The 27,660-nt window shown below is 49.6% G+C and overlaps 1 protein-coding gene across 2 annotated transcripts in view; it reads left to right on the top strand.

Annotated features, from left to right (window-relative positions):
• The window catches only part of DRAM1 (DNA damage regulated autophagy modulator 1), a 33,702-nt gene extending 10,735 nt beyond the window's left edge, over positions 1-22,967 (top strand). Inside the window, exons 2-8 of one of the 2 annotated variants that reach the window (XR_008665860.1) lie at positions 3,987-4,054; positions 7,455-7,597; positions 9,036-9,198; positions 13,191-13,368; positions 17,749-17,807; positions 21,388-21,480; positions 22,229-22,967. Coding sequence is in view for 1 of the 2 variants with exons in the window: in XM_055336201.1 (XP_055192176.1) it covers positions 3,987-4,054; positions 7,455-7,597; positions 13,191-13,368; positions 17,749-17,807; positions 21,388-21,480; positions 22,229-22,273 (586 nt within the window). In the remaining variant the exon portion in view is untranslated. The remainder of the gene's footprint in view (positions 1-3,986; positions 4,055-7,454; positions 7,598-9,035; positions 9,199-13,190; positions 13,369-17,748; positions 17,808-21,387; positions 21,481-22,228) is intronic. The other variant, XM_055336201.1, reaches the window with a different exon arrangement.
• Positions 22,968-27,660: the final 4,693 nt, after the last annotated feature.

Below are 27,660 nucleotides of genomic sequence, written 5' to 3'. Positions count from 1 at the left end.
GAATTACTGCATTATATGGCAAATCTGTTTTTAATTTTTAAAGGAACCTCCATACTGTTTTCTGCAGTGGCTGTACCAATTTTATTTCCACCTATAGTACATGAGGGTCCCCTTTTCCACATCCTCACCAACAACTTGTTATTTCTTGTCTTTTTAATTCTAGTCGTTCTGACAGGTGTAAGGTGGTATCTCATGGTTTTGATTTGCATTTCCCTGATGATCAGTGACGTTGAACATCTTTTCATGTATCTGTTGGCCATTTGTATATCGTCTTTGGAAAAGTGTCTATTCAGGTCCTCTGCCCATTTTTAACCAGATGATTATTATTTTTTGGCGCACAGTTGTATAAGCTGTTTATATATTTTGGAATATTAATCCCTTATGGGATATATCCCATATGTATATATGGCAAATATCTTCTATTTAGTAGGTTGCCTTGTTATTTATTGATGGTTTCCTTTGCTGTGCAAATGCTTTTTTATTTTGGGGTAGCCTCAAGTAGTTTAATTTTGCTTTTATTCTTAAAAGTTCTTAGAAGTGTCACATTTTCATTTGCTGCTTGGAAAATTTTCGTGAAATATTCTTGAGCGATATTTCACCATATGTCGTTAGGTACCATTAATGGAAATAAATCACTTACTGGAAATAAATCACAAACTGACCATTCTTACCGGATAGATTGGGTAACATGTGACTCAGATTGTTTTTAACACATGGTAGCTATCTCTTAAATATTTTATTGATGAGTCAATAAATTTCATGGTATTTGTGGAGCTGAATAAAAAAATTTTTAAAGATGGTTGCATTTAATCAAACAACTGGTTATGAATGCAGTGCAATAATATTTCCCCCAATTTTGTAGTATGGTCACTGCTTATGTTGTAGTGCCAAGTGTAGGAACGTAAGCCCGTTGGTACTCGTGCACTGATGGTAGGTGTAGACTCAGTAATCCTGAATGAAAATCATATTTATTATGGTAGTAAATATGTGTCAAGAATGTTTTAGAGTTCAGTTATAGCATTTGAGGAGTTATGAGGTCTTGCCTGGTTTACACTTTATTGTCATCCAAGAAAGGCATGATGATCTCTTTCTATTACCATCATGGTTCATCCCCACAGTGTGCTAGAGCCAGCTGATATGAGCTCCTGAGAGCCAAATGTGTACATTTCTGCCCAATTCAATGTTCAGTGATCTACATTTTGGTAGCTTGATTTTTGATGTCATTTTGGAGCATTTACACCATGGAAATTGGTCTATGCTACACATTGGGCTCCCTCCCGAGCTAGCTGTTAAACATTTAACAGCACATCAGTGTTCATTCTCTACCATCACCCCGAGTCATTCTAACTGCTTCGTTCCTTGCCAGATATCTGGATTGTATTAACAACAAATTTAACTGAGTACAATTTTATGGATCTTACTGAGGCACCTGCGTGACTCAGTCGGTTAAACATCGGCCTGTGGCTCAGGTCATGATCTCAGGTCCCAGGGGAGTCTGCTTCTCCCTCTCCTTCTTCCTACTCATGCTCTCTCTCACTATCTCTCTCTTTCTCAAATAAATAAATATTTTTTAAAAAGGTCTTAGGGGCTTTATTCATGGATTCATGAGTTATACAGCATCCAGTCTAGCAGCTAGGGAGGAGCTCTAAAGAGCTACACAAAATAGAAGACTAGTATAGGCAGAAGGGAGCAGGAACAAGGAAGTTATACTAGGCAAAAAGCCAATTGATTATGGCAAGGTCACTTTCCCTACAGGGAAAGGCAGGGGTGCCATCAGCAGACAATGTATCTGATGCTGATCAGGTGATTCCTGAATGACTGGTTTGAGATGCTATTTCCAGGAGAGTGAAACTCAGTCTCAGTTTGGTGACTTGGGGCTTGGCATAAGCAACTCTAGTTTGGGTGTGTTCTGTTTAATAACTGGAATGTAGATTCCTCTCCTTAATAACTCTGTGACCATGAACAAATTAGAACCTCCCTAGCACCACTTTCTTCCTTCAGTAAACTGGGGCTGAAATAAGACTCACCACAAGGTTGTGAAGGTAAAATGAAATGATGTATGGTAAATACCTAACAGTGCCTGGTACATAGTGAATACTCAATAAGTGATATTTAATAGGTTTTTTTTAATCACTAGTACTGATATTCATTCATTTATTCCACAAGTACATGCAAATGGCTATTTACTTTTGATATCCTGTATGGTTTTGTATTTATTTTATTTTTTATTATTATGTTTTAAGATTTTATGTATTTGAGAGAGAGAGACAGAGAGAGCATGAGCAGGGGGAGGGACAGAGGGAGACTAGGAGATTCCCTGTTGAGCAGGGAGTGGGGGTGGGGGTCCAACGCAGGACCCAAGATCATGACCTGAGCCAAAGGCAGACACTTTTCCAGCTGAGCTACCCAGGTGCCCCGTATGGTTTTAAATGTACAGATAAACAAGAATAAAGTACCACCCTGAAATTCAGAGCTTTCAGATCACAGATCTGATGTCATGGGGACCATACATGTGGGCCCTTGACCTGTGCCTTGGTTTGCTATCCATGGGCAGATAGTTCCAGGGTCTGCTCGACTGATCTGCCAGGGCACCTTCTTCCCCGTAACTACCTTTCTATCTCCATAAATATCCTCTTGCTTTCATTTCCTTCCTTTTTCTGGAAATAAGCAAACAATCTCCCTGGCATGTGGCTGGTTACTGTCAGGCCCGTGATCATGCATATTCTTGCGTGACTCCGTTGAAAGCTGCCTTTTTATATCCTGAGGCCAAGAACAGAAGGTTTAATTTCTATGTGAGATTTAATCTTCAGGCAAAAGTGCCACCCAAGGGTATAAGCTGTCTCTGCCTTTTTCTGATGCTGGTTCCAGCCTGTACCCTTTCTACGTCATGCCCAGAGGGACATCCTGCATGTAATGCAGCCTTTCCGCCCTCAGCATTTCCTTTGTGGGAGCACAATGGTTATTTGTAGGAAACATGGCAATGTATTCTCAACCCTCCAGATTCCTGCAGGAGTAGGTGCCACTGATACTGAAATAGTAATAGAAGTGTGTATTGTAAGGGGTCGTATTAACTTCTTTATACTCTTCAAATATTAAGTGTGCACAAAACTTAGACTCCTGCTGCCTTCTACACACATGGGCTTCTTGTGGAATTCCTCAGATAATTTGAAGTGCGCCTTTTCAACGCGATCAGTTTTTCAATACTTGAATTCGGAGCTGTTTTAAGATGGAGAAATACTCAAGATGGGTTTGAAGAATTGTTTCATATAGGGAACTCTTTGGCCATCAGTTTTAAACTGTTGCCTTTTGGGAGCAGAGATGATGTAAAAATGTAAACCTCCACGTGAATGAATAGAAAACAACACTTTAAATACTACTTTCCAGCTCATTTAATTGACTACACCAGAAAGATGTCTTACAGAAACTACTTTTTGTTAAAATACTTTATCACGATTAATATATCCTTGATACCCTGTTGCTTCCATAAAGTTCTAATAGGCCTCAAAAATATTGCTAAGCTTCCCACCATTCTATTTTCAGCAGCATAAACTCTTATGTATAAATCAAATTATTCAAAAAATTTAAATAATGTGCTTATGTGTATTTAAAATCCAAATGGTAGATTTTTCAAAATTGATTTTAGACGTTTCCCCCCCAAGATAGTCACATTCACTTCTTGCTGAGAATGAATATACATCAAGTTTATTAGGCTTGATCATTTTAGAAACACCACTACCATTTACTTTAAATATTTCCTAGCCTTTTACAATGGGAGAAAATTAAATGTAATCTCTTGTGGTAGAATAATAAGTTTTAGATTTTTCAGAGCCAAAATAGAAATACCTTAGCAAAATCAGACTAAGTCTTTGGAATTCAAAGTGGCTGAACCCCTGGAAGAAACATTCTATGAAACCTGCCAGTCACATCCCTCCCACAGAGGGCTGAACAGAAGTCCTTTTTAATAATTTGAAATTTCTTTTTATTAGTGATACGGGAACAACACCTCCAGAGAGTGGGATTTTTGGATTTATGATAAACTTCTCTGCATTTCTTGGTAAGTACACAATAATTATAAATAAATGAAAAATTCATAGTCTCAAGTGAAGCAAAATGTGTTGTTGACAGTTTGTATATAATTTTTTGCTGGTTTTTAGCAGACTTTATTTTTCAGGACACTTCTAGGCTCACGGCAAAATTGAGCAAAAGGTAGAGATTTCTCAGACATGCCTGCCCCCCAGCCAGTGTCTCCCCCACTATCACCATCTCCCAGCAGAGTCGTGCATTTGTTACAGTTGACAAGGTTACACTGACATCATTATCACTCAATGTCCATAGTGTGCTTTAGGGTTCACTCTTGGTGTGTATAATTCTTTTAAGATTTATTTATTTGGGAGAGAGAGAGAGAGCACTAGTGAGAGGAGGGGCAGAGGGAGAGAACCTTTAAGACTAGGGCTCTGGGCTCCCACTCACCACCCAGGACATCATGACCTGAGCCAAAATTGAGTTGGATGCTCAACCAACTGAGCCCTCCAGGCCTCTCATGCATATAGTTTATTTTTTATTTTTAAAGATTTTATTTATTTATTCATGAGAGACACAGAGAGAGAGAGACAGAGAGAGGCAGAGACACAGCCAGAGGGAGGAGCAAGCTCCATGCATGGAGCTCGATGTGGGACTCAATCCAGGGTCTCCAGGATCGCGCCCTGGACTGAAGACAACACTAAACTGCTGAGCCACAGGGGCTGCCCTAATTTTTTTTTTTAAATACAACCTTTGCAACTATAATTTTGCTCCACTTTGAGAAACTTAAGATTACTGGAAATCCAGTAATTTATGGCCTTGTCGTAGAACTTTTCTTCACTTCATCTGGTAACACGTCACAGGATTTGGAAATTAATTTTAAATGTAATTTGACTTTTAAGTTTGTGATTTGTATCCAGTGCATTGGTGAAAGTCAAAGCACCTAATGTACAAGCTAATGTTTCTCGGCGTGTGTACCGAAAGCCATGCACGTGAACGTTGTCCAGGGTGTCAGGTCACATGCGTGTCCCCAGGGCGCACCACAGGTCTGCTCAGTTGGAACCTGGGCAGTGGGCCCAGCAATCAGCTGATGGCCACGTGCTCTAGGGGCCTCGGGTCCTTGCTGTCTCCTGGGCGTCCCTGACAGGGGGGCTGCCTGGCCTATGCTGACCGGGAAAGGTGAAGCAGGCAGCAATTTGTCTCCACCTCAGGGATGATTTTTCTTTTCAACTCCTCAATACACCCGGAGATAGGACACAGTGCAGTGGATAGATGATCACAGCCCTCTCATTAGCCAGCTAATATAATGACTGAAAAACACAGTCTACTGTTGGGTGACCCAGATGTAGGGACAGGAGATGTGGGCCCTCTCTCCTGGTCCTTTGGAGGCCCTGAGCCCCTGAGTCCCTGGGACAATCAGCTGTTTGCCAGGGCCTATCCTGTAATCAGCGCATTCTGGCCTCTCTACTGGTGCAAGGGGAGGGGCAGAAGGAGAGGGGGTAGGGCAGAGGCACAGGGGAAGGACAGAAGGGGAGGGGGCGGGGCAGAGGGGCAGGAAGCCTTAAGTGGAGACTTGGCATTTTTGGAATTTGTCCATCTTACTGGGTAAAGAGAAAGTTTCATGCTGCCGCACTCTGTGGTCTTCTCATCCCAAGGCTTTGGAGGTGGGCAAGGGGAAGTAGACATAGGTGTTCAATCCCAGGGTGTCCTTGCGTGCCTTCCTTGTCCAGAATCCAGATTTAGAACGCAGAGATTACTTCCTCACTGGGAAGCGATAAATACGGCTTTTTGCTTCCAGGCAAGGCAGACTGTCACCAGCATCTTCACTTCAAATAGTCTCTGAGAAATGATTAGGTCTTAGCTTGCTTTTTAAAATTCAGCAAAACATGACCATCACACACTATCAGGACATAAAAATCTACTCTGCTCTTTTAACATATGCATGGTACCCATCTCATTATAATATATTTAATCAGTCCCCTATGTGAAGCCTGGAGGCTATTTCTGATTTTTGCAATTTTCCATGCTTAAGTGAATATTCTTTATTTTTTGGTGAATATTCTTTTAAATACATCTTTGCATATTGATGTAAGTTTCCCTATAGGGTACATTTGCTGAGTAAGAGTTCATACATATCTAAAACTGTGATAGCCATCCATGTAGTCAACATTCAGCTTGTAGGTGCCTAGGGTGTGGTAGGCTCTGTGTTTATTCTTAGTGCTAGGGACCCAGCTGCAGAAAGACAAGGACCCTGCGGTTGCGGAGATTATAGTTTGTGACTTTACTCTCCAAACCAGTAAGTGGTATTTGGTTAATTGATGAGCTCTTCAAAAAAAAAAAAAAAAAAAAAAAAAACCACCTTTAAGTACTCTCCTGACACCATTCACAAAAATCAACAGCAATGAAAGGATTAACCATGCAAAGCAAAACTGTGAGATAATAAAGAATAGGAAAGTGCTCTTAAAACCTGAGGGTGGAAACTCTTATCTAAGCTTATGCAAAACCCAGAAGCTAAACAGGAAAGGACTGACGGATATAGAAGATAAAGAAATTAAAACTTCAAAGTGATGAAAGATACAGAAAACAAAGTTAAAGATGGACTAGAAGAAAATTTGTAATATTTATAGCAGATAATCCACTAAAGTACATAATGTGTGAAAAGCAACAGCAAATTAAAAACAAACAGACAAAGTCAAGAGAAAAATCAGAAAAAAAATTGAATGTGATTTTCAGAAGAAGAAATGCAGGTGACCAGTAGACATACTGAAAGATGTCTCTCACTAATCACTGGAGAAATGCAGATTAAATCAACAGGTTGCAATTTCTCCTTCATTAGATTGGCGATAATTAAGAAGGCAAGAACATGCAGACCTGCTTTCGAGCTCTACTGTGAGAGTATAAGTGCCACAAAACCATGTTGGGGCGATTTGTGGATACTTCTCGGTGTTTTACTAGTGCACACTTTTAGCTCCAGTAATACTACTCCTAAGAACTCGTCTTTCAGAAGCACTGAAAGTGTGCTGAAGCCTTGTGTACAAGGCTTCTCACTGAGCATTGCCGGGAACAGGGAAAACACTGGCGATGTAGGAGCCCGACATGAGGGGGCAACAGACTAAATCAATAGGGCGATGAGACCTGTAAACGCAGTGAGACAGTGATGCAGGGCGAGCTCCACGGTGGTGTACTTTATGTGAGAGAGAAAGCAAGTCACAGGATACGTGCACAGCAGCCTTTACATGAAAGGGCAAGAGGCAAGCTGGTGGTGTGTGTGTGTCTGTCTGTCACACGGAGGCGGGATAGGGGGTGAGTGGGAAATGACAGCAATTAGGAGACTGAAGTAGAGACTCAAAAAAAGCAATGCAAACTGTCCCTGTGGTTTTCGTTCTGAAAGGTCAAATAGTCACAATTCAGCAAAGTGCCTTTTATCCTTCCAGGTGCAGCCACGATGTACACGAGATATAAAATAGTGGAGAAGCAAAATCAAACCAGCTATTTCAGCACTCCTGTTTTTAACTTGGTGTCGCTAGTGCTTGGCTTGGTGGGCTGTATCGGAATGGGCATCGTGGCCAATTTCCAGGTACGTCCTCGGCTGATGGCACCCTAGCGGTTGAGGGGGCACGTGGAGGGCAACAGCGCGGGTAGAGGCTGCCTGTGTGTGGGGGGAGGGCGGGGCAAGCATTTAAGTGGGGTAGGTTGCTTCCTAGAAACAAGTCTTTATCATCTGAGGGTCCCTGCAGGGGAGACTGGGCGGGGTGGGCGGGGGCGGGGGAGGGGAGCGTAGCCCATTGCGCTCAGCAGTGATCAGCCAGGTTGATGGGGGGAGAGGCCTCGGGTCACTGGGACAGCTCCGTTAAGTGTGGAAATATTGGGGGTGCCCGGGGAGCTCTGTTGCTTGAGCCTCCGAGTCCTGATTTCCACTCAGGTGGTGATCCCAGGGGCCCGGGGGGGGCCCGGGATGGAGCTTGTCCCTGTCCCTCTGCACCTCCCCCTGCCTGGGCTCGCTCACTCTCTCTCTCTCTCTCTCAAGTCAGTAAATTAAATCTTTTTAAAAAAGAGTATGAAAAAAAAAGAGTATGAAGATATTTGTGTGCACGAGCGTGTGTGCGCAGGTTCGCAGAGCGGCCTCCGCCCTGTCCCTGGGCCACTGCGGCCCAGGTCCACGCAGCCTGGCTCGCCTGCCCGGGTTACTCAGAGCCCTCACCTGGGAGCCCAGGCCTTGGGGCGGCCTGTATGTGCTCTGCAGTCCGCTCCTCCCACAGCAGGTGGGGGGCAGTCCGGGGTCTGTCCAGCCTGTGGCCACTGGCTCCTCCCAGCCTCGTTCTGGAAGTATGGGAGCTGCTTGTCCGTGGAGACAACATTTCATGTTTTAAAAATACTCATTGTATATCGGGTTTGCAAGGGGGGTGGGGAGGGCTCCGCGCCACGCTCCGGGCCCAGCAGGCTGAGCAGGGGCCACCGCGGCGGTCGCCGGCACAGGCTAGCACTGCTTGGCGGGCTCCGCTCCCCACTGCGGTGTCTTTGCGGCAGCACAGAGGCCGGAACTCTGGAGGGCTCATGCTCCTGCCCATGGGTACCGCCTTACAGAATTTTCCCGTCTTGCGTGAGGCTTATTTTCTAAAGAGGTGTTGGCCTTGGCCCCTGGCCACCGCTGTCCCTCGCCAGAGCCAGGCCGGGCGCTGCACCTGTTCCATCCACTGTCCGCTCTCCGTGCACCTGCTGGTGCCCCTGCTGCACAATGTCAGGAGCGTCACTGTCGGGCAGTCCGTCCCCCCTTCACGTGTGCTCTCACTGCCCGCGGGGGTGCCGCCTGTGGGGGACCACCGGCTGCAGGGGGGGCGCTGGCTGCGGGGGGTGGGGACAGCACAGTGCTGTGGGAAACTCAGCACCGCGCTGTGAGGGGTGAGGGGGGCAGACACCCTTCCTGACTGCGCGGCTGCTCCTGGGTGCTCTGCAGGGCAGATAATCTCTTGGGTCTCAGGGCTCACGAGTTTGCTTTGCTTTGCTTTGCTTTCTAGGGAGGGGTGTGTGTGTGCAGAGCGAGAGAGGGAATCCCAAGCAGGCTCCACGCTCAGCCCAGAGCTCCAGGCAGGGCTCCCTCCCGTGACCCTGAGGTCAGGACCCGAGCTGAAATGAAGAGTCGGACACTTTACCAATGGAGCCACCCAGGCGTCCCACGAGGTTTCATTCTTGAATGTTCTAAAGCCCCAGTCATTGTTTCCTCGTTGACACTGAAAGGTGCAAAGGGGAGAGACAGGTTGTACCTCCACAGGCAAGTGCACAGGGCTCGGCGGAGCGCACTGTGCAAGTAGATTTGCCTCTTGCTCCATTTGATTTTCCTACCCTTGTTGTGCTTTTATGGTGAAATAAGACAAAGGCTATAGCACATGGTTTCAGGTGACTTTGGTCACATGGGGAGACTCTTTTTCATGATCGTGTACACTTGGTTTTTCATGACAACTGATTTATTGAAAATTTCCTATGTGACAGAATTTATGAAAACCTTCCGTGCTTTAACTTCTGTCATCCCCATAACAGCCTCAGGAGACAGGTGGTGTCCTGGTCCTGGTTGCCAGGGGACACTCTGTGTCCCGGATTGGTCGAGCATGGCAGGGCAGCCGCAGTGGGGATGGAAGCCACTGGCCAGCAGCGGTACGAACCGGTTACCTTCCAGCCAGAAGTGGGGAGATCCCTGTGGGGAGAAAGTCTGGCCAGAGTTCACAGTCCAGCCCCGGCAGCGTGTGCTGGGGAGAAGGGTTGAGATGTGGGGCAAGGGGGAGCCTGGGGACGGCGGACCTGAATTGTTCCGGGCGCAGGTGGCGTGTCCCACGGCCTGTCACTTTCTTCTCCAAATAACTTGCGGGGGAAGCACGACAGCTGTCGCCTTTCAAAGCAGAAGGGCCGGTTTCACAAAGAGAACTCACGGCCGACAACCAAACTTGTGGTTCTCTAAGGTTTCGCGAGGCCATGACATCTTCACAAAAACCGGGAATAGAATATCAAACTTCCCCGGAAGCAAAGTATTTGCTTTGTGCTTGTTCCCGTAAATAACCCTTACGACTTCCTTGTTCCATGGCCTCTACTTCCTTCTCCACAAGCTATGAACAGACCAAGTTGAGCTTTTCCTCCCGGGGGACCTGGGGGCGGGAGCCGCGGAGCCCTGGGCCTGTCGGCGCTTCTCCTCCCACGTGGCCTGGGCAGGAGTTCCAGGGGCTGCGTCCTGAGCTGCTTGGGGGCCGTGGCTGCTGTTCCGTGTCCTCACCAGCCTCTCTCCATGCTTGACTTCCCTTCCAGAAATTTCCTTCTTGGGAGAGTCAAGTTGCCAAGGTTTTGAACCCTTTCAACTAACTTTCTTTCTTTCTTTCTTTCTTTCTTTCTTTCTTTCTTTCTTTCTTTCTTTCTCCCTCTCTCTTTCTTTCTCTTTCTTTCTTTCTTTCTTTCTTTCTTTCTTTCTTTCTTTCTTTCTTTCTTTTTCTTTCTTTTCTTTCTTCTTTTTTCTTTTTCTTTCTTTCTCTTTTCTTCTTCTTCTTCTTCTTCTTCTTCTTCTTCTTCTTCTTCTTCTTCTTCTTCTTTTTAACCACCTTTTAAAGTAGCAACAGAGTTTCGAAAAAGAGATCCCGAAGGGTGCTGGGTTTTTATTTTAGCACCTATCCCTAGTTCACCTCCGAACTAAGAATCCTGTCCCTTCTAAAAGTCGTCATTGATGGGAGAGTGTATACGTCACAGGGGAAAGCACACCCCAGTCCTGCTCCTGCTGACTCCTGGCCCTTTGGGTCTGGTTGGGTCCGGGTCAATTTGGGGTGGGGGGGCACCCAGTGTGCAGAGGTGGGTCCCAAAGGATGGGTTGAATTGGGAGTGAGGCGGGGGTGAGGAGGCAAATTCCCTGATAGCCATTGGAGGAAACAGTCTGTAAATCTGTAAATCCAGGATGTTGATTTACTTCACGTAAAAAAAAAAAAAAAATTGAGCATGGAAGGACTCGGGGCTCTCAGACTGTTATTCCTGAAAATGACTCATTAGCAGTGCAAGTCCAGCCTGTTGCTTACTTTCCTTTGTCTGAATGTGCCTGACATTCCAAGGGGAAAAAATATCTGTTTCTCTTCATTCTTTTATTTTATCAGTTTAGTATTGGTTTTATATTTGGTTGAATATTGTTTTTGGTTTAATACTGGTTTTTTTCCCCTCAGTTTTACTGAGTTTTCATTGACACATAGCCTGGTATTAGTGTAAGGTGTGTAGCATGGTGATTTGATACATGTGCATATTGCAAAAGGATCATAATAAATTCATCAACAGACATCACCTCACATAGTTACAATTTTTTTTCTCTTAAGATTGACTCTCTTACCAATTTTTGAACATATAATAATACAGCATTAATAACTATGGTCACCAGGCTGTACATTACATCCTTGGGCCTTATATCTGGAAGCTGCTATCTTCTGATCCCCCCTCCTCCATCCTCCATCTCCACCCCCACCCCTCACCTCTGGCAACCATTGATCTGTTTTCTGTATTGATAAGTTCAGATTTAATTTTTTTTAAGATTACACACATAAGTGAGATCACACAGGATTTGTCTTTGTCTGACTCATTTCACTTAGCATGATGCCCTTGTGTCCATCCACGTTGTCACCGTGGCAAAATTCCTTTCTTTTCCATGGATGAATAATTGTGTGTGTGTGTGTGGTGTTTTCATTATCCATTCATCCTTTGATGGATGCTGAGGTTGCTTCTTTGTCTTGCCTGTTGCAAATAATGCTGCAGTGAACGTGGGGGTGTGGTTATTTTTTGAGAGACTGATTGCATTTCCTCTGAATTATTGCTATTTGTCATTGTAGCAAAATACAAATAACATAGAATTGGCCACTTTAGAGGCCCCAGGGTGGCTCAGTAGGTTAAACGTCTGCCTACCGCTTGGGTTGTGATCTCAGGGTCCTGGGATGGAGCCCTGTGTGGGGCGCTCGTTGCCTGCTTCTCCCCCTTCCTCTGCCCCTCCCCATGTTCATGCTCTCTCTCTCTCTCTCTCTCTCTCTCTCAAATAAATAAAATGTTTTGAAAATTGACCATCTTCACCATTTTTAAGTGTACAGTTCAGTTGGTTTTTTAAAAAAATTCTTTACTTAAAGGTATATAAATATTTTAAAGACATAGAATGTATTTTATTTTTCATATATGATTTTCCCAACTCTATATTCCTGTGTTGGGTAACCTAGGAATACAGGGTCTATACCTAATACGTGAGTGCCTAATAGGCCATGTGTCAGAATGTTAAGCAGCCATGTTTTATTGTGACATAAATCAGAGAGTGGGGTTTCCCCTATATTACTAGGTTTGATGCCAGGAAGTAAAATTTCCTTAGAAAATAAGTTTGAAAGTCATTTTTTAAAATCTTCCTTTCCTGTGTGGACAATACTTTTACTTGTGCCTTTGCAAAGCTCACATTTTCAAATTCAAGCAGAGACCCCACAGTTCAGTCCGACGTCACTGTTACATCTGAAGGTCAGTGCCCCCTGCATATTTGAAAGGAGCCAAAAGCAAGCTCTGTGAAGGGTCCATCGTGAGCATTTCCGTGGCCCAAGCCCAGGTCTCTGTGTGGACTGGTCGTGGGGGTGCCCTCCGGTGCAACAGCTGGTTGAAGGGTGGGGGAAGGAGCCTCCATGGGAATCGGCCTTTGCCTGGCGACTGTTGCTGAGGCTTGTGCGTGGGGAGCCAGGGGAAGGAGCATGAGGTCACCGGGGAGGGGAGCCTGAAAAGCCCCGGCCACGCTTGGCACCTTCATGCAACTGGTTGTATAATTTTAAAAGGAATTCCCGGGACACCTCCCTGCAGGCCTGCACGGCAGGGGTTAGGGTGCCCATTTCAGGGATGGGGAAATGCAGGGTGGGGACTTTTACCCAGATCTGCCAGACTGCAGGACCTGTGACCCTGCCCTCCTGTGGGGGGTGGTGCCCACAGCCGGGTCTGGGTCAGGGTGCCCACATTGGCGGTGGTGGGGGTGGGGGTTGGGGTGTACCCAGGGCATGACGTGAGGGCCTGGGAGGCCGTGCCCCCGCGCTATTGGGGGCCCACGCCCTCCAGGCCTCGGCAGGTGCTCCAGTGGGGCCAGTGGTCTCCGGGAGCCTGGCGTGGGCGCCGCTGCAGAGTGATGGCTGTTGTGACTCTCTCTCCAGGAGCTGGCTGTCCCGGTGGTGCACGACGGCGGCGCCCTCCTGGCCTTTGTCTGTGGTGTGGGCTACACGCTCCTGCAGTCCATCATCTCTTACAAATCGTGTCCCCAGTGGAACAGCATGTCCACATGCCATGTGCGGATGGCCATCTCCACTGTGTCCTGTGCGGCCGTCATCCCCAGTATCCTTTGCACACTTGTCAGTGTCTCCATGGGCCCGACCCTCTGTCCCCCAGCTGTCCCCCCCCCCAACCACCACCCAAGAGCATGGAAAAACAGCAAAGCTTAACAGCCCGGTTTTCACAGGTTTTGGGAGAACAATTGGGAGAAATTGTTAAGAAAACCGTAAAGAACATATCCCGACATTGTCTGGTTAGGTCAGAATTGGGAATGTGAAAAAAAAAAAAAAGAATTGGGAATGTGTGCAAAGAGAATAGAAACCTGTCGGAACACTTTAGGCTGTTTACTTTCCTTCCAACAGGGAACATTTCATAAGCCATGTGAAAATATTTATTTTTCTTTGTAGTGCTTGGTCAAAAACCCCAAATATTGATACTGCACTTAAGATAACAGCTGTGTGAGGGCCCAGGCCCGTCCTCTGCCCTCGCCCTGCAGTCGGTGGTTCAGTAGTAGATGGTGCCATTTACTCATCCAAATTAAGTGGTTTGAAAAAGCCCTCTCCTTCATTTGCTTCTAAGTCAGTTGAAAGACAGCCTTCTCTCGTTATCACTGATTCTAGTTTCAGGATGAAATCTCACCCTACTTTCTAATTCAACAGCGTGAAAAGAAAATAGGAATTTTTAGGCTTGTGCATTCTGGGTTAAAGGAAATGAGAGCTTGACCTTTCTGTCTCTTCTTTCTAGACGTATTTAACAGGAAAAAAAAGCTGTGTCTTTAAAAGCTGGAAGGTTCCACATCTTTTGAAATACCATGTGCAGTTTTATCAGAGAAAAACTGCAGAGCCATCAAAAGATGGTGATTTCTGTCAGACGGTAGGAAAATAGCAACTCTTTTATTAGCAGAAACTTTGATGGTCTGGATGGAGTTGGGGCATAACGCGGGCGAGCTTGACTGAAAATGCACCATGTGCTTCTAAATACCAAGTTTTACCTTTCTCGTTTGAAACAGAAGCTGCACAAAATGTGAAATCTAAGGCTTTGGGTTTTGTTTTTTTTCATCTTAGGGAGGGAAATTTTTAGTTACAAAATTTCCAAGCTCAGAGGAAGCAAATACTAGTGTTGAGAAATTTAAGCAAAATGCATACTCTCAGTATAGAGATAATTCCTTCGCAATTTCCTTGTCCTATTCATGTATTGAAGACACTCATGTTTCTCTCAAAAATACCTACTTGAAACCTTTAGCTTGTGTTAGTTGCAAAATTCATAGTAGGAGCATTTGTGGTGTTAAGCCAAAGTTTGGTGTAGGAAACCTTTCCTTGCTTCCAGCTTGAGAGACAACATCTCTATATGTTAAAATTGGAGAGAATTTTAGCAAGGATAAGCATTTCAGGCCCTAGAGTTTCACATACAAACAGGTCCCGTTTTTTGGCAGTTCTTGGGATCAATGCTGAGGGACAGCACCCCAAACAGAAACGGGCACGTCCCTGTGCTAGATTGACGAGAACGAGATCATCCGAATGGAAAGGTGTTTTGGCTGACACCTTAGCATGGCATTTATATTTCTTTACAAAGATTTTGAGACATCTTTAAAATGCGCTTGTCTCTTCTAACTGCAACATGTCCATGGAACATCATCCTCACTTCACTAAGGAAGAAACTGAAGCACAGAGGGAGGCAGTTGCTAGCATCCCTGAGGCCTCCCTGCAGGACCACCCGTCCCACAACCGGCTTCTGACCCTTCAACATCACTGACAGCGTAAAACCCAGGTCCTTGTGCCTGAGACACATAGTCTGAGACTGCCTATCTTTTTAGGTTTTTTAAAATATTTATTATTATTATTATATTATTATTATTATAATATTATTATTATAATTATTATTATTTACTTATTTGAGAGAGAGAGAATCTCAGGCAGACTCCACGCTGTGCACGGAGCCCCATGTGGGACTTGATCCTACCACCCTGAGGTCATGACCTGAGCTGAATCCAGGAACGGGACCCTGATCCGACTGACCATCCAGGTGCCCCATGAAACTGCCTGTGGTTGACCCCACGTTACACAGTTTGCCCAGGACTCCCCTTGCCTGCCCTCTGCCTCTATCCACTGTCCTCTCCCTGCCTGGATTATCCTCCTCCACTGCCTTCTCCAAAGCCAAGCGGCCCCCTCTGGTAGCCACTAGCCCCCACGAGGCTGCTGAGCATGCGAAACATGGCTGGTCCACGTGGAGATATGCAGTTAAGTCTAAAAACCACACTGATCTCAAAGATTTAAGAAGAAAGAGAAAGCGAATGTTAAATATCTAATTATTCATTCTTTATATTAGTATATGTTGAAATGATAATATTTTTGATATGCTGGGTTAGATAAGATATGTTATTAAAATTAATTTCATTTGGATTTATTTATCTTTGAGATTTGATTTAATTTTATTAATTTAACTTATTTATTTATTCATGAGAGACACACACGGAGAGAGAGAGAGAGGCAGAGACACAGGCAGAGGTAGAAGCAGGCTCTAAGCAGGGAGCCTGATATGGAGCTGGATCCCAGAACTCCAGGATCACGCCCCCCAGCCAAAGTCAGGCGCCAAACCGCTGAGCCACCTAGGGATCCCCCAAGATTTTAAGTCCTCTCTCCACCCATCTCACAACCTGGACATCAGGAGTCACGTGCTCTACTGACTGAGCCAGCCAGGTGCCCCTCATTTGGTTTTTTTTGGGTGTTTTTTTTTTTTTTTTTTTTTTTTGTAAGGAGGTAGAAATTCGTTGAATACACTCCAAGGGAGAGTTGGGTAGGATGGCAGAACAGAAGCTGTCTGCCTATAGGAGAATATTTTAAATTACGCATGTGGCTGGCATTGCTTTCTGGGGCGACGCTGCTCCAGATGGCTCCTCAAGCCTCAGCTTACATTAGCTTAACTCAGGAAGCCTTTGCTGACCCCTCAAACCCCATTCCACTCTGAATTCATAATTTTCCCTCCAAGTCATCATTGTGCCCTTTTTTTTTTTTTTAATTTAAATTCAGTTAGCCAACACAGAGTCCATCACTGGTTTTAGAGACCGAGGCCAGTGACTCCTCAGTTGCCCATAACACCCGGTGCTCATCACACCTCGTGCCCTTCCTCGTGCCCAGTTAAGCTTCTTTCCTGTCTTAGTGCAGCTCCTTCCCTGGGCTTCATCCCACTAGGCCATGATGTTTCTCAGAGCGGACACCAAGTCTGTTTTGCCAGAGTTTTCTCTGTCTCCCCCTTCCTCACTGCCAGCGTGGTACCTGATGCACAGAAGATGAGGCTCAAGAATTCAGAGGCTTTTAAACTTTAGAAACAGAAATATGGTAATGACAGGATCAGAGAATCTTTCATTTTGAGAAATGGAGAAGTGTTAAGAATTGCAAAATACGGGAGCTTAGGGAGGGCAGGGAGAGGAGGACGCTGACTTAGCTTTCAGAGGAAGTTCTAAACTTGACACTGACTCAAAGCTTTGAATTCATAACTGTTTGCAAAAGCATTTTAAGAGCATCTCAGCTCATCCCCAGCTTTTCCTGTGCCTTTATAAGCTCCATTGGAATGGCTGCCACGGCCTTTGTGCAGATGGTCGTGGAGGCTCTAGCCTCAGTCCCAGGCACTGTTTGGCCTGTCTGGGCACCCCCAATAGTATTATACACAATACTATGTATGGCTCTGATTTGTAAACTCTTGAGCCTGGAAGGAAGGGCTCTGCTTACCCCGTGACTTTTTTTTTTTTTTTTTATGATAGTCACAGAGAGAGGGAGAGAAGCAGAGACACAGGCAGAGGGAGAAGCAGGCTCCATGCACCGGGAGCCCGATGTGGGATTCGATCCTGGGTCTCCAGGATCGCGCCCTGGGCCAAAGGCAGGCGCCAAACCGCTGCGCCACCCAGGGATCCCTTAACCCGTGATTTGATAGAATAAGTCTCTTTTTTAAAGATAACTGTAGCTGGTTTTTGTAGATGAATCTTGGTTATTTGTGATGCTTTGGTACTTTGAAATGTTATGTTTTCCTTAAAGCTGTTGCCTTGAAACTAGGATTATAGGGGAAGAGTATTTTTATTCAATACCTTAATTTAGGGAAAATCGTATTTTAGGGGGAAAGTACTCAAAAGCCATCTAGATGGCTGTGTCAGTCATTTGACCAAATTTAAAAAGCAGAATGGAGCAAAATGTAGCCACAGATTAAAATTTTATACCTGACTGAAAAGATGTTCCTGAGGAGTGGCTGTATGTCTGTGCTATAACTGAAATCCTATCACAATCGAGCTGAAGGTTTGAGGTTAAAGAAGCTAATATAGCCGATCTGATTGCAGAAATGCTGGTATTAACATTTTAACACTGTGTGATGATAATTAGAATAGTCTTAACATTAAAAGACCTAGGGTGTTTTTTTTTTTTTTTTTGAGCTTCCTTAACAATTTCCGTTTCTTAGTGATCGCCTGTGCTTCACTGATTTCTATAACCAAGCTGGAGTGGAATCCGAAAGAAAAGGTAACATTTAACCTGTCTTCAGTATGATTGTCGAACCCGGTTCCTGGAGATTATTCTCAAAATTATTTGCAAAATTTTAAATTCCTAATGGAATTTCCTAATCAATAGGACAGACTGATGGGTGGTGGGGCGATGTGGGTTAGGGGTATGGAGGTCAGAGCAGGGGTTGTGAATCAGAGGATGGGGTGAGCTCCAGCATGGAGGGCAGTTTGTTTCAGGATGAACTGGAGCATCAGTGCAGTCAGGGCAACATGCGTGGGCGAGGAGTGCATGCGGAGCTGTGAGGGGGAGGCAGAGAGCCTCCTATTCAGGGGGCCTGAATAAGCTTTGAACAGAGCCTTCCTTCAAAGGCAAGTACATTGGAAGAATATTAGAAGTAACCCCTGGATGAATGGGTGAGGACGGAGCCTGGGGTTAGGGTGGCCAGAGAAGGCAGTTCTCAGGTTTAGATCTCAAGTCTGGATGCACCTGGGGAGTTCAGCGTGTTCGTCATCAGGGAGATCACATCCCAAGCACCATGAGCTCCCACCTCACCCCCAACCACAGTGGCTAAAACAACAACACAAGGAACAACAAGTGTCGGTGAGGATGTGAAGAGAATGGAACCTTCGTGCTCTGTTGGTAGAAAGGCAAACTGGTGCAGTCACTGGAAACCAGTACGGAGGTTCCTCAAAGAGTCAAAACTAGAGCTGTCATATGATTCAGTAATCACAGGCCTGAGTAGTCAAAAAATACAAAAGCACTAATTCAAAGAGCTACATGCAACTGTACATGTAGAGCAGCGTGGTTTCCAGGAGCCATGGCAAGGGAGTGGAGCACAGACCCCTGCATAGGTGAGCAGGGAAAGCTGCGGTGTGTATACACAGTGTGATGCTGCTCGGCCGTAAAGACGATGACATCCAACCATTTGCAGCAACATGGTTGGAGCTAGAGATAAGCCACATAAGTCAGAGGAAGACAAAAAAACTTGATTTCACTCCTATGTGGAATTTAATAAAACAAATGGACAAGGGGGAAAAGAGAGAGAGACAAACCAAGAAACAGACTCAACTACAGAGAACAAAATGCTGGCTCTCAAAGTGGGGGCGGGGTGAAACAGAAGAGAGGGGATTAAGAGGGCCCTTAACCGGGAGGAGCGTGGAGTCATACAAGGAAGTGCTGAACTACTACATTCTACTCCTGAAATGCATATGCCTGTGTGTGAACTATACAGAAATTAAAATTTAAACCTTAAAAAAAATAAGATAGCCTCAGGTGGATATAAGAAGGGGAAATGTTTAATGGGCACTGGCAAGCGACAAACACGACAACAGAAGGACATGCACCAAAGAGAAATTCCAAGTGTCCTGTTGGGGAAGCAGAGACTGTGCCCCATGAACAGAAGCAGGGTCCCGATGAGGGCCGGTGGGGGGATCTGGTGGTAGGATTGTTGAATATGAGGCGGGAGTGACAAGGAGAAATGTCTGTCGTGGCACTAGACCCTTGTTCAGGGCACTGGGAGCCACCAGGCCTAGGGTGGATTGACCGGGACTTCTAGTCAAACCTTAGAACACCTGGATCAAATGTTTGGAATTGTGCTCGGGGACTCATTCAGAGGTGCTTGGGGACTCATTCAGAGGTGCTTGGGGACTCATTCAGAGGTGTTCCAGGGATTCCTGCAGAGGTGCTCAGGGACTCATTCAGAGGTGCTCAGGGACTCATTCAGAGGTGCTCCAGGCACACCTGCTCGAGATGCTCCAGCAGACTTAGTGTGAGAGCAGCAGCTTGTGTTTCAAGTGACAGGGGAGTTAAGGATATTTTTCTTTTTCTTTTTTTCTTTTTTAAGGATGTTTTTCAAAAAGCAGTTTGGGTAAAAGGCTGGCGTTTGCAGCCACCTGCAGGCAGGCGGAGAATCCAGCGAATGGTGGGGCCCGCAGCTCCCGAGAACCGTGCCGGGGGGGGGGGGGGGGGGGGGGGGGGGGGAAGAGCCATGCGCGGGTGCCGAGAGCGCAGCGGGACCATTGCCGTCCCAGGCGGAGGGTCCGCGGGTGCAGGGCCTGCAGGAGCCCGCGGGAGGCTGGAGGGGCTGGGGACACAGGGGCCAGACCCAACTCTTGGAGGAGAGTCGTCGGGGAAGGAGCCCCGGCCGGCGGCTGCAGCTGCGCCGTGCGGTGGCGCCGCCGGGGGGAGCCCTTGCACCGCGAATCAGCCCCGGGGCGGTGCTGGGGGCTGCCCTCCGCCGCGCGGCCCAGCACCCCGCGGTTTCCAGGCCCTTTTGTGCTTACCGAGAGGTTCCTCAGCCTGCGCTCGGCCCGCGCGGCTCCGGTGCCCGCCTCCGTTCCTGGTGGCGGTGGACGCGCACGGAGGCCCTGACGCCGTCCGCAGGCTGCACGAGGGCGCACGGGGTGGGTGGCGAGCAAGCGGGAGCAAAGTGGGGTCCGCGGCGTTCGGGCGCCTGCAGCTCCCCGAAATCTCCGCTGCTGGAAACTGCATCAGAGGACCTGACGCCACCGCAGAACCCGCAGCCCCGCGTGTGTTGGTTCCCCGGGAACCTGTGGCCGAGCGAGGGGAGCGGGACAGGCCGCCCTGGGACCAAAGGCGGGTGGAAGCCGCCGCCGGCCTGGCCTGGCCTGGCCCGTGGGCTCCAGGCACGATGCAGACGCGTCCTTCTGACTCAGACATTGTTTATTTCATAACATTTAAGTCGGTTCCACACCCAGTGCGGAGCCCAGCACGGGGTGTACGCTCCTACCCGGGACTAGGACGTGAGCTGGGATCTAGACGTGTCCAGACATCCCGCCTACGCCCCCGAGGGCCCTTCAGATGGTGTTTAAAGATGCTTTTAAAGTAATTGACCGCGTGTAAAAATCAGGAGAGATCGCGTCTCGCACACGCACACGCACACGCACACGCAGGCTTTCTTCTTACTCTTTTACAGCGACCCGTTTGGTGAAAGTGGGATTGAGCGGCTGAGGCCTGGGTTCCCGGTCACTTCCGTTGTTGATACGAAGGCTCCCGCCTCCGCAGGAGGGACCCTGCCCGCGTGGCCTCCCGTGTCACCCCCGCGCCCAGGGGACCCTGACCGTGTCCCTGCGCCCCTGGCTTTCGCTCTACGCTGCGTCTGGGTCCCAGGGCAGCAGAGCGGCGCTCGCCACCTTACCCCGGGGCTGCGGAGAAGGCCCCCCCGCCCCCGCCCAGCACTGCGTCTAGTTAATGAGGCCTGGATGCCCAGGAGACGTTTTCCAGGTGTGCACCTCAGCTCTGGGATGCTTAGTCACGCCTTGAGCGAAGGTTCTTTCTTCTCTGGAGTCCGAATTGGCTTCCCCGCCTCAGCCGCTTAGCGGCTCCTCTTCTGCCTTCCTGGAGTGTGTAGAGCGGGTCTGCAGCCCGGTGCCGGCGGGGGCCTGCGCAACCCCGGGGCCAGGGGCCTTCGTGCTTCCACTGGGCAGGTGCCCTGGTGGTCAGCCCCCGGCCTTGCTCACTGCGCTTTCCCAAGGCCTCAGCCACCACTTTCTCTCCGCTCTGACCAGCCCTTGATTTGGGTCCCTACCCTGCAGTGGATGGATTTAGGCTAAATCCTGTGTCTTATTATTGCTTGTAGGATTATGTGTATCATGTGGTGAGTGCGATCTGTGAGTGGACAGTGGCCTTTGGTTTTATATTCTACTTCCTAACATTCATCCACGATTTCCAGGTAGGTGTTTACCGATTCAACGGTCATGAACCGCTGACAATTAGGGTTAGGAGAACTCCAGAGAACATTTCTGTCACTTAAGAAAAGTAAGAGCACTATCTTTCCTTTTACTCTTATGTTTGGGAAAAAATACGTAAATATTACAGTTCAGTTTATTCCACAAGGGAAGCATCTTTTAAAAAAGATTTTATTTATTCATGAGAGACACCGAGAGAGGCAGAGACACAGGCAGAGGGAGAAGCAGGCTCCCTGTGGGCAGCCAGATGTGGGACTTGGCCCCAGGCCCCCCGGGGTCACAGCCTGAGCCAAAGGCAGATGCTCACTCGCGGAGCCCCCCAGGCACCCCCCATAAGGGAAACATCTTCCCCAGCTCTCCCAAACAGCGAAATCTTCAATCATCCTCTGCTATGGGATGCTCATAGTCCCACACCCTGGTTATTAGCTTTCTGAGGAGGCCCTGCTGACTAGTTCCACAAAATAGGAAATATGTCCTTTTATCAAACAAAAGTCCGTTGTCGAAAAACCTTCCCCAAGGCAGAGAGTTTGACAACAGAGAAAAACCTTCCATTTTGAAACAAGTGAATTCTTAGTTAAAAGGAGATAAGAAGCCAAGAAAATTCTCTAAGACCCAACTTTGTGCAGAACCCACCGTGAGGTCATCTGTGGAGGGCGGGTGCACTGCCGGTGGACGTTCCTTGGCTGGCACCACTTCACCTCCTCTGAAACCTTTTTCTTCTGTCTTTAACAGGGTGTCACCCTCAGGATATCCACAGAGATCAATGACGACATTTGAAGAAAGAAGAATCCTATGTCAGTCAGTGAGCGTCGCAGACAATTTCTGGAAGTGGTAGGGAGGACAGACAGGGTGTTAATGTCGCCTGAGTGGAATGTACCTGAGGTACATCCAGGACTTGAATTTCTTTAAGGATTCCCAATAGTTGTACTATTTCCAAAGGTATGTTTTCCTAGAGAATGCATTTATGACATTGTAGCAATGTTTTTATAATTTTCTAAGTAGACACTTTTTTTACCTTTAACAAATTCATTACAGAAGAGATAAGGTGTTACAGAAAACGGAGAGCTCTTATTTTTGCACAGATTCTGTCTTGTGTTTTCTTTGTGTGTGAGTGATTCACGGGAATACACTGAGGGGTTCACTAACAAGTCAAATCAGGGCATATCTGTTTTTTACATTTTATTTTTAGAAAATGGACCATCTCATTTTATACCATGAGAACATTTATGAAGCTTGATTTTTAATGATTGTAAAGATTTAGTTCACAAATCAACACTAACAAGGATACTCTGATTTTTAAGCGGACTCAGCACGGTGCTTCTACCGAAATGCCTTTGTCTCCGGTTCTCTGTACACACCGGCTCTAAGCGAACCAGAAGACCTCAGGTTCTAGACTCGGGCCCGCGGGCCTCCCTGCTAAGGAGCCGCAACTGTTGCCCCGGCTACCAGGGGCCCCTCCGCAGTGGGCCAGGTCCGGGGGGTGGGGGGGTGGGGGGGTGGGTGGCTTCGGCTGGCCAGATTCCAGAAGCCTGTAACAGCAATGAGGCGAAGGGACGCCCCTGACAAGGGAAACCCCACTGGGGGCTGCGTGTCGTCGTGGCCGGGTGGGCAAGGAGGGAAGCATCCCAGGGACCCCCTGTGGAAGGCGGGGTGTGGGCGGAGGCCTCTGGCTGCCCCAACCTCCTCGAAAGCCACTCTGCGGGAGCGTTAGAAAGGCCGTGTGTGACGCCACCGCTTGCCGTGGCGGCATTCGGTGATCGCGCCGGGTCTGAGTGCGGGAGCACACTCACGTCTGAACTCGGGCCACGCCACTGAAGCTGCGGACCGGAGCGCGGCCCGAGGCGGGGAGGAGGCGGTGCCCACGGCCGTTCGCGGCTCCTCCGTCGGCCGCCTGTGCTTGCCGCCCACCGTGCAGGGACGCAGGAAGGAGGCCTTCCAGAGCCCCGAGGGGCCTGGAGTGTGCAGGCGGGAGGGAAGGCCTTCCTTCGAAGACCCCGCAGAGCCCGAATCCGCCCCCGGCCCCTGAGGACCGGCGCCAGGGGCAGGGGAAGCGGACGCCGCCGGCGGTCGCGCTGTCGGGGACGAAGCAGTCAGCAGCCCGAGCGCCGTCGGACCGACCGCGTGCCCCGCGGCCTCGGCGCGGGAAGCCCGTAGCACGCTCAGCCTGCGGCCCCAGCCACACTGGCGATGACAGCGAACCAGTAGCCTCCTTACTGCGAAGATGCGGGATGGCACGTAGCCGCCATGGGACCACGGGAGGGTGACTGCACACTCCGTCTCCTGTCACACGGACCCTCCGTAGCTGCACTTCACGGCAGGCCCCATCGTACTTCTTTCCCGCACCGCTGCGACAGGGCCCGGGGGCTCCTTGAGGGTGCAGTATGGGTCGTAATTGTCACCTTCGTACCCCGGCGTTCACCGGGGTGCCTCCGGGTGCACATGGGTGCTGAATGCATGGACGCCTGCGTGAGCGGAGGAAGGAGGGGCGAGGGGCGCTGCAGGACTGCGGCCGGAGGTTCACACTGGCTCCGCGGGTGGCGACGATGTGTAGTGTGTGTGACCTCATCGCTCTCACTGTTGTGCTTTGTGCACCGTGGACATTGCACGCTTGGCGACAGGTCTCTCCAGCCTGGAATCATTCGACGGGCTCCACACGGCGGTGCCCCTGGCTTGACAGGCTGAAGACGCCCCAGTCCCTCGGTCGCGCCACTCTGCTGACTCCGTGAACCTCCAAAGCTGCTCGATCCGCGCGTCCGTATCATTGCTCAGTTCCACGCATTTGCTTCTCCTTGGGCCTCACGGGGAAAGAGTACAATAAAATGGAATATTTCAGTGTTTTAGCAATTCTTGTCTCAGTGCGGTCACGACCTGTGGACGAGGCCCCACTGTGAAGTGTGTGCAGCTGGGACCCGTACAGGGCGCCTTGAACCCCTCTGTCTTTAGTTCGTGTAGCCTCGCATGTGGGCACTGTGCTCCGTTTCTGTGGAGACTCAACCATTCGTATCAGGAGTTGGCATCCGGCTCCGCCCTTGGAGCTGCAGGCGCCCCATATGCAGCTCCGCCGCAGGGAGGAGGGGGCGCCTTCTGAGCCACTAACCCGGGCGGCGGTGGGGCGGCTGCAGGGGCGGCTGAGCCCAAACCGGGCCCGAGCGCCTGTCCTTCTCCAGGCTCTACTTTCCCCCTGTTGGCCTCCTTCTCAGGCAGGTTTGCCCCTGGAGGCGCTGAGATGGCTTCTAGAAGCCTGAGGGCTACAACCTGTCCAGGAAAGGGGGGTCTCGCCCCTGGGCTGGGACATTGGCCCGGGAGGGGAAGCTCATTGTCTCCGGCTGGCTCGGTTCACATGTCCAAACCGCCCCACCCCGGGAGTCAGGGAGGTAGGGTGCCCTGTGTCACCTGCCGCCCTCGGGGGGAGGGAGGTCAACACGGTCCAAAGTGCTGGGCTGACGGCTGTCGAAAGTTGTTCCTGAGACAACCGGACTGGGAGCAGGGCGCCGACCCCGCCGACCTGTGCCACCCGGGGCACCGGATCACGCTCACCCACGGTCCCCTCGGGTGAGGAGGACGCAACCGTGTAGGTGCCTCCAGAGTCCCGCTTCCCCGGGCGGCTGTGTCCTGGCTGAGCCCCGGCGGTGGTCCGGCAGGTACTACCACCTGGTGCGGGGGAGGAACCGCGGCGTGTGCTGTGGGCTGCGGCGGCTCGGGGACTCGAGTTCTCCTGATTGCTGATCAAGTGGGTCTTTCTTTCTTTCTTTCTTTCTTTCTTTCTTTCTTTCTTTCTTTCTTTCTTTCTTTCTTTCTTTCTTCTTTCTTTCTTTCTTTCTTCTTTCTTTCTTTCTCTCTCTCTCTTTCTTTTCTTTCTTTCTTTCTTTCTTTCTTTCTTTCTTTCTTTCTTTCTTCTCTCTCTCTCTCTCTCTTTTTAAACACTAACAGAATTCCACAGAAACTGCATTTCGTAAGCCAAATTAAATACATCAGTGTTGTGCTGTGTTTGGGTTTCCTGACATCCCTCGCATGTGGCACTGTCCCACGTTCCCACTTTTTGCTCAGCTGGAGACGCGCTGGTCTGGTGTGTGTAGGCCCTGGAATGAGGAAGGCCGACTGCGGGGGAGGTCAGTGGTCGCCCCCTGTCGCCGGCTCCCTGGGCCTGGCAGGCTGGCAGGCCCGGCGTCTCCCCACACACATACTCTTGGTCTGGCTCTGAACGCCCCGCATTCTCGAGGCCAGGCTGTCATGCATTTGCGTCCTGTCGGTTGCATAAGAGGGCGCAGCCACAGCCTCGGGGTCTGGAGGGGCAGCCGTGGACCGCGGCCGCCCCCAGGGGACTTATCTTCTAAAACGAAGGGCGGCAGAGTGCCAGACCCCATGGGCGGGGGTGGCGCTGACCTCCAAAGCCAATGCTTAGAAGAGGCGGGCGGAGCCCCCAGCTGTGTGCTCAGAGCCGGGGTGCCGGGTGTGCCCAGCCCGCGGTCCCTCAGCCGGGAGCACCCTCTGTACCCCGCTCCCCAGAGCCAGCTGCACCCCCGCGCCCTGCACGCCCCTGGCTTACCTTTGATGGGGTCGGGGAGGGTTTCAGAGGCACACCCCTGGGAACCATGCCTCAGAAGTGTCACCCAGGTTCCCCCAACAGGCAAATACGGCTGTTACCCTGCCTCCCCCCGCCTCCCCCCATCTCCCCCGCCTCCCCCTGCCAGGACCGGGAGGGAATTTCTAGATAAGTGGGGATTCGCCCGCTCCCACTCACAGCGCTTACTCTCCGGACCATTTGTTCTTACTCTAAAGTCCTTGAGTCAGTGAGCGTGTTCATGGGGTTCAAAAATCAAACTTGTCTAGAAAGGTCCTTGGCGCAAAGCCTCCGCGCTCCTCCTTGACCCACGCGCACTCAGGACGTGCCTCCCTCCGCAGACGCCCGCTTCTCATGCAAATGCGAGCAGAAACACAGTTAAACGTGTCCTTTTGCCTTCTGCCCCACACGCCCCCCCCCCCCCGTAGGACGGCCTTGGGCTTCCCTTGGGCTTCTCCCCCTCACCCCCCGTAGGACCAGGCCGTAAGTCCTGGGGGCGCCTCCGCGTCAGCACCTGCCGGCGCGGTGTCCCGCTGCCCCCCCCCAGTTCCCTGCGCAGCCCCTCTTGGGTGGCCCTGGGCCTCACCGCGCCCCGAGCAGGGGCTCTGGGAACAGTTCCCGTGGCGGTGACGCGGGGATGAGCGGCTACGGCTGCGACCTGATAGGTCCTGTCACCCTGCCCTCTACTCTGAACAGGTGTACTCGCTCCTTCCCGTCGGTGACCCTCCCCGGCCACCAGCTCCCCCAACCTGGGGGCCACCCTCGGTTCACCTCCTGGCGGGTCTCGCGCGCCGACTGGCGCCCGTGGGCATCCCGGTGGGCCCTGCCAGCGCCCCCGTGCTCCCCGTGCGTCCTCCTGGGGCCCTGGGTGCCCCCCGCTCGCGGCAGAGCTCCCCCACCCTGCCCCGGCCCCCGCCTCCCGCCCCGGCTCTGGCTCTTCTCCTTCAGGGGTCGGAAGCCTCTCTGTCTCACTCAGGTTTTACCTGTGATGTGGCCCCTTTGTCCTCACCTCGTCTGATCCAGTCCTTTCTAGCCACTTCCTCCTCTCCGTGTCTCTTTGAGGGGCCACCAGCTTCGCCTGCACTTTCTTGACGGCCTAGTACTCTTGCGGTCCTTGGTCACCAACCTCAACACCCCTGCCCCACCCAGGCAAATTGACCCAAGACAACAAACACCAGGGGCAACTCAGATGGCTCCAGCCCTCCCTTAGCTGGTGGCTCAGTGGTGGCTGTGGGGTGGGTAACCTAGTGAGTGGGGGACACCAGCAATACAGGGAAGAGAAAGGGAGGGAGGAAATTCCAGCTTTGAGAAACTTTAAAAAAACTTATTTGGAAATAATAGGCTTTAATTTTGCTTAAATGTATCTTTTATGCCATTTTAAAAATTCATAAACTTCACTTTTTAGAGAAGGTTAGGTTCACAGCAAAATTGAGCAGAAAGTACAGTGCTCCACTCCAGGCGCATGGCCCCCCTCCCCCCCAACCTTCTACACCGATGGACCTACAGCAGTACTTCATCATCACCCCAGTCATGGTTTGCATGGGCTTCACTCTGGGGGTGCATTCTGGGAGTCTGGACAAAGGCATAGATGCATGTGTCTACT

Source organism: Nyctereutes procyonoides, unplaced genomic scaffold, assembly GCF_905146905.1.
Source record: "Nyctereutes procyonoides isolate TBG_1078 unplaced genomic scaffold, NYPRO_anot_genome, whole genome shotgun sequence".
Lineage (NCBI taxonomy): Eukaryota > Metazoa > Chordata > Mammalia > Carnivora > Canidae > Nyctereutes > Nyctereutes procyonoides.
The sequence above is the reverse complement of the archived record's forward strand: the minus strand, read 5'-3'. Positions and strand labels throughout refer to the sequence as shown.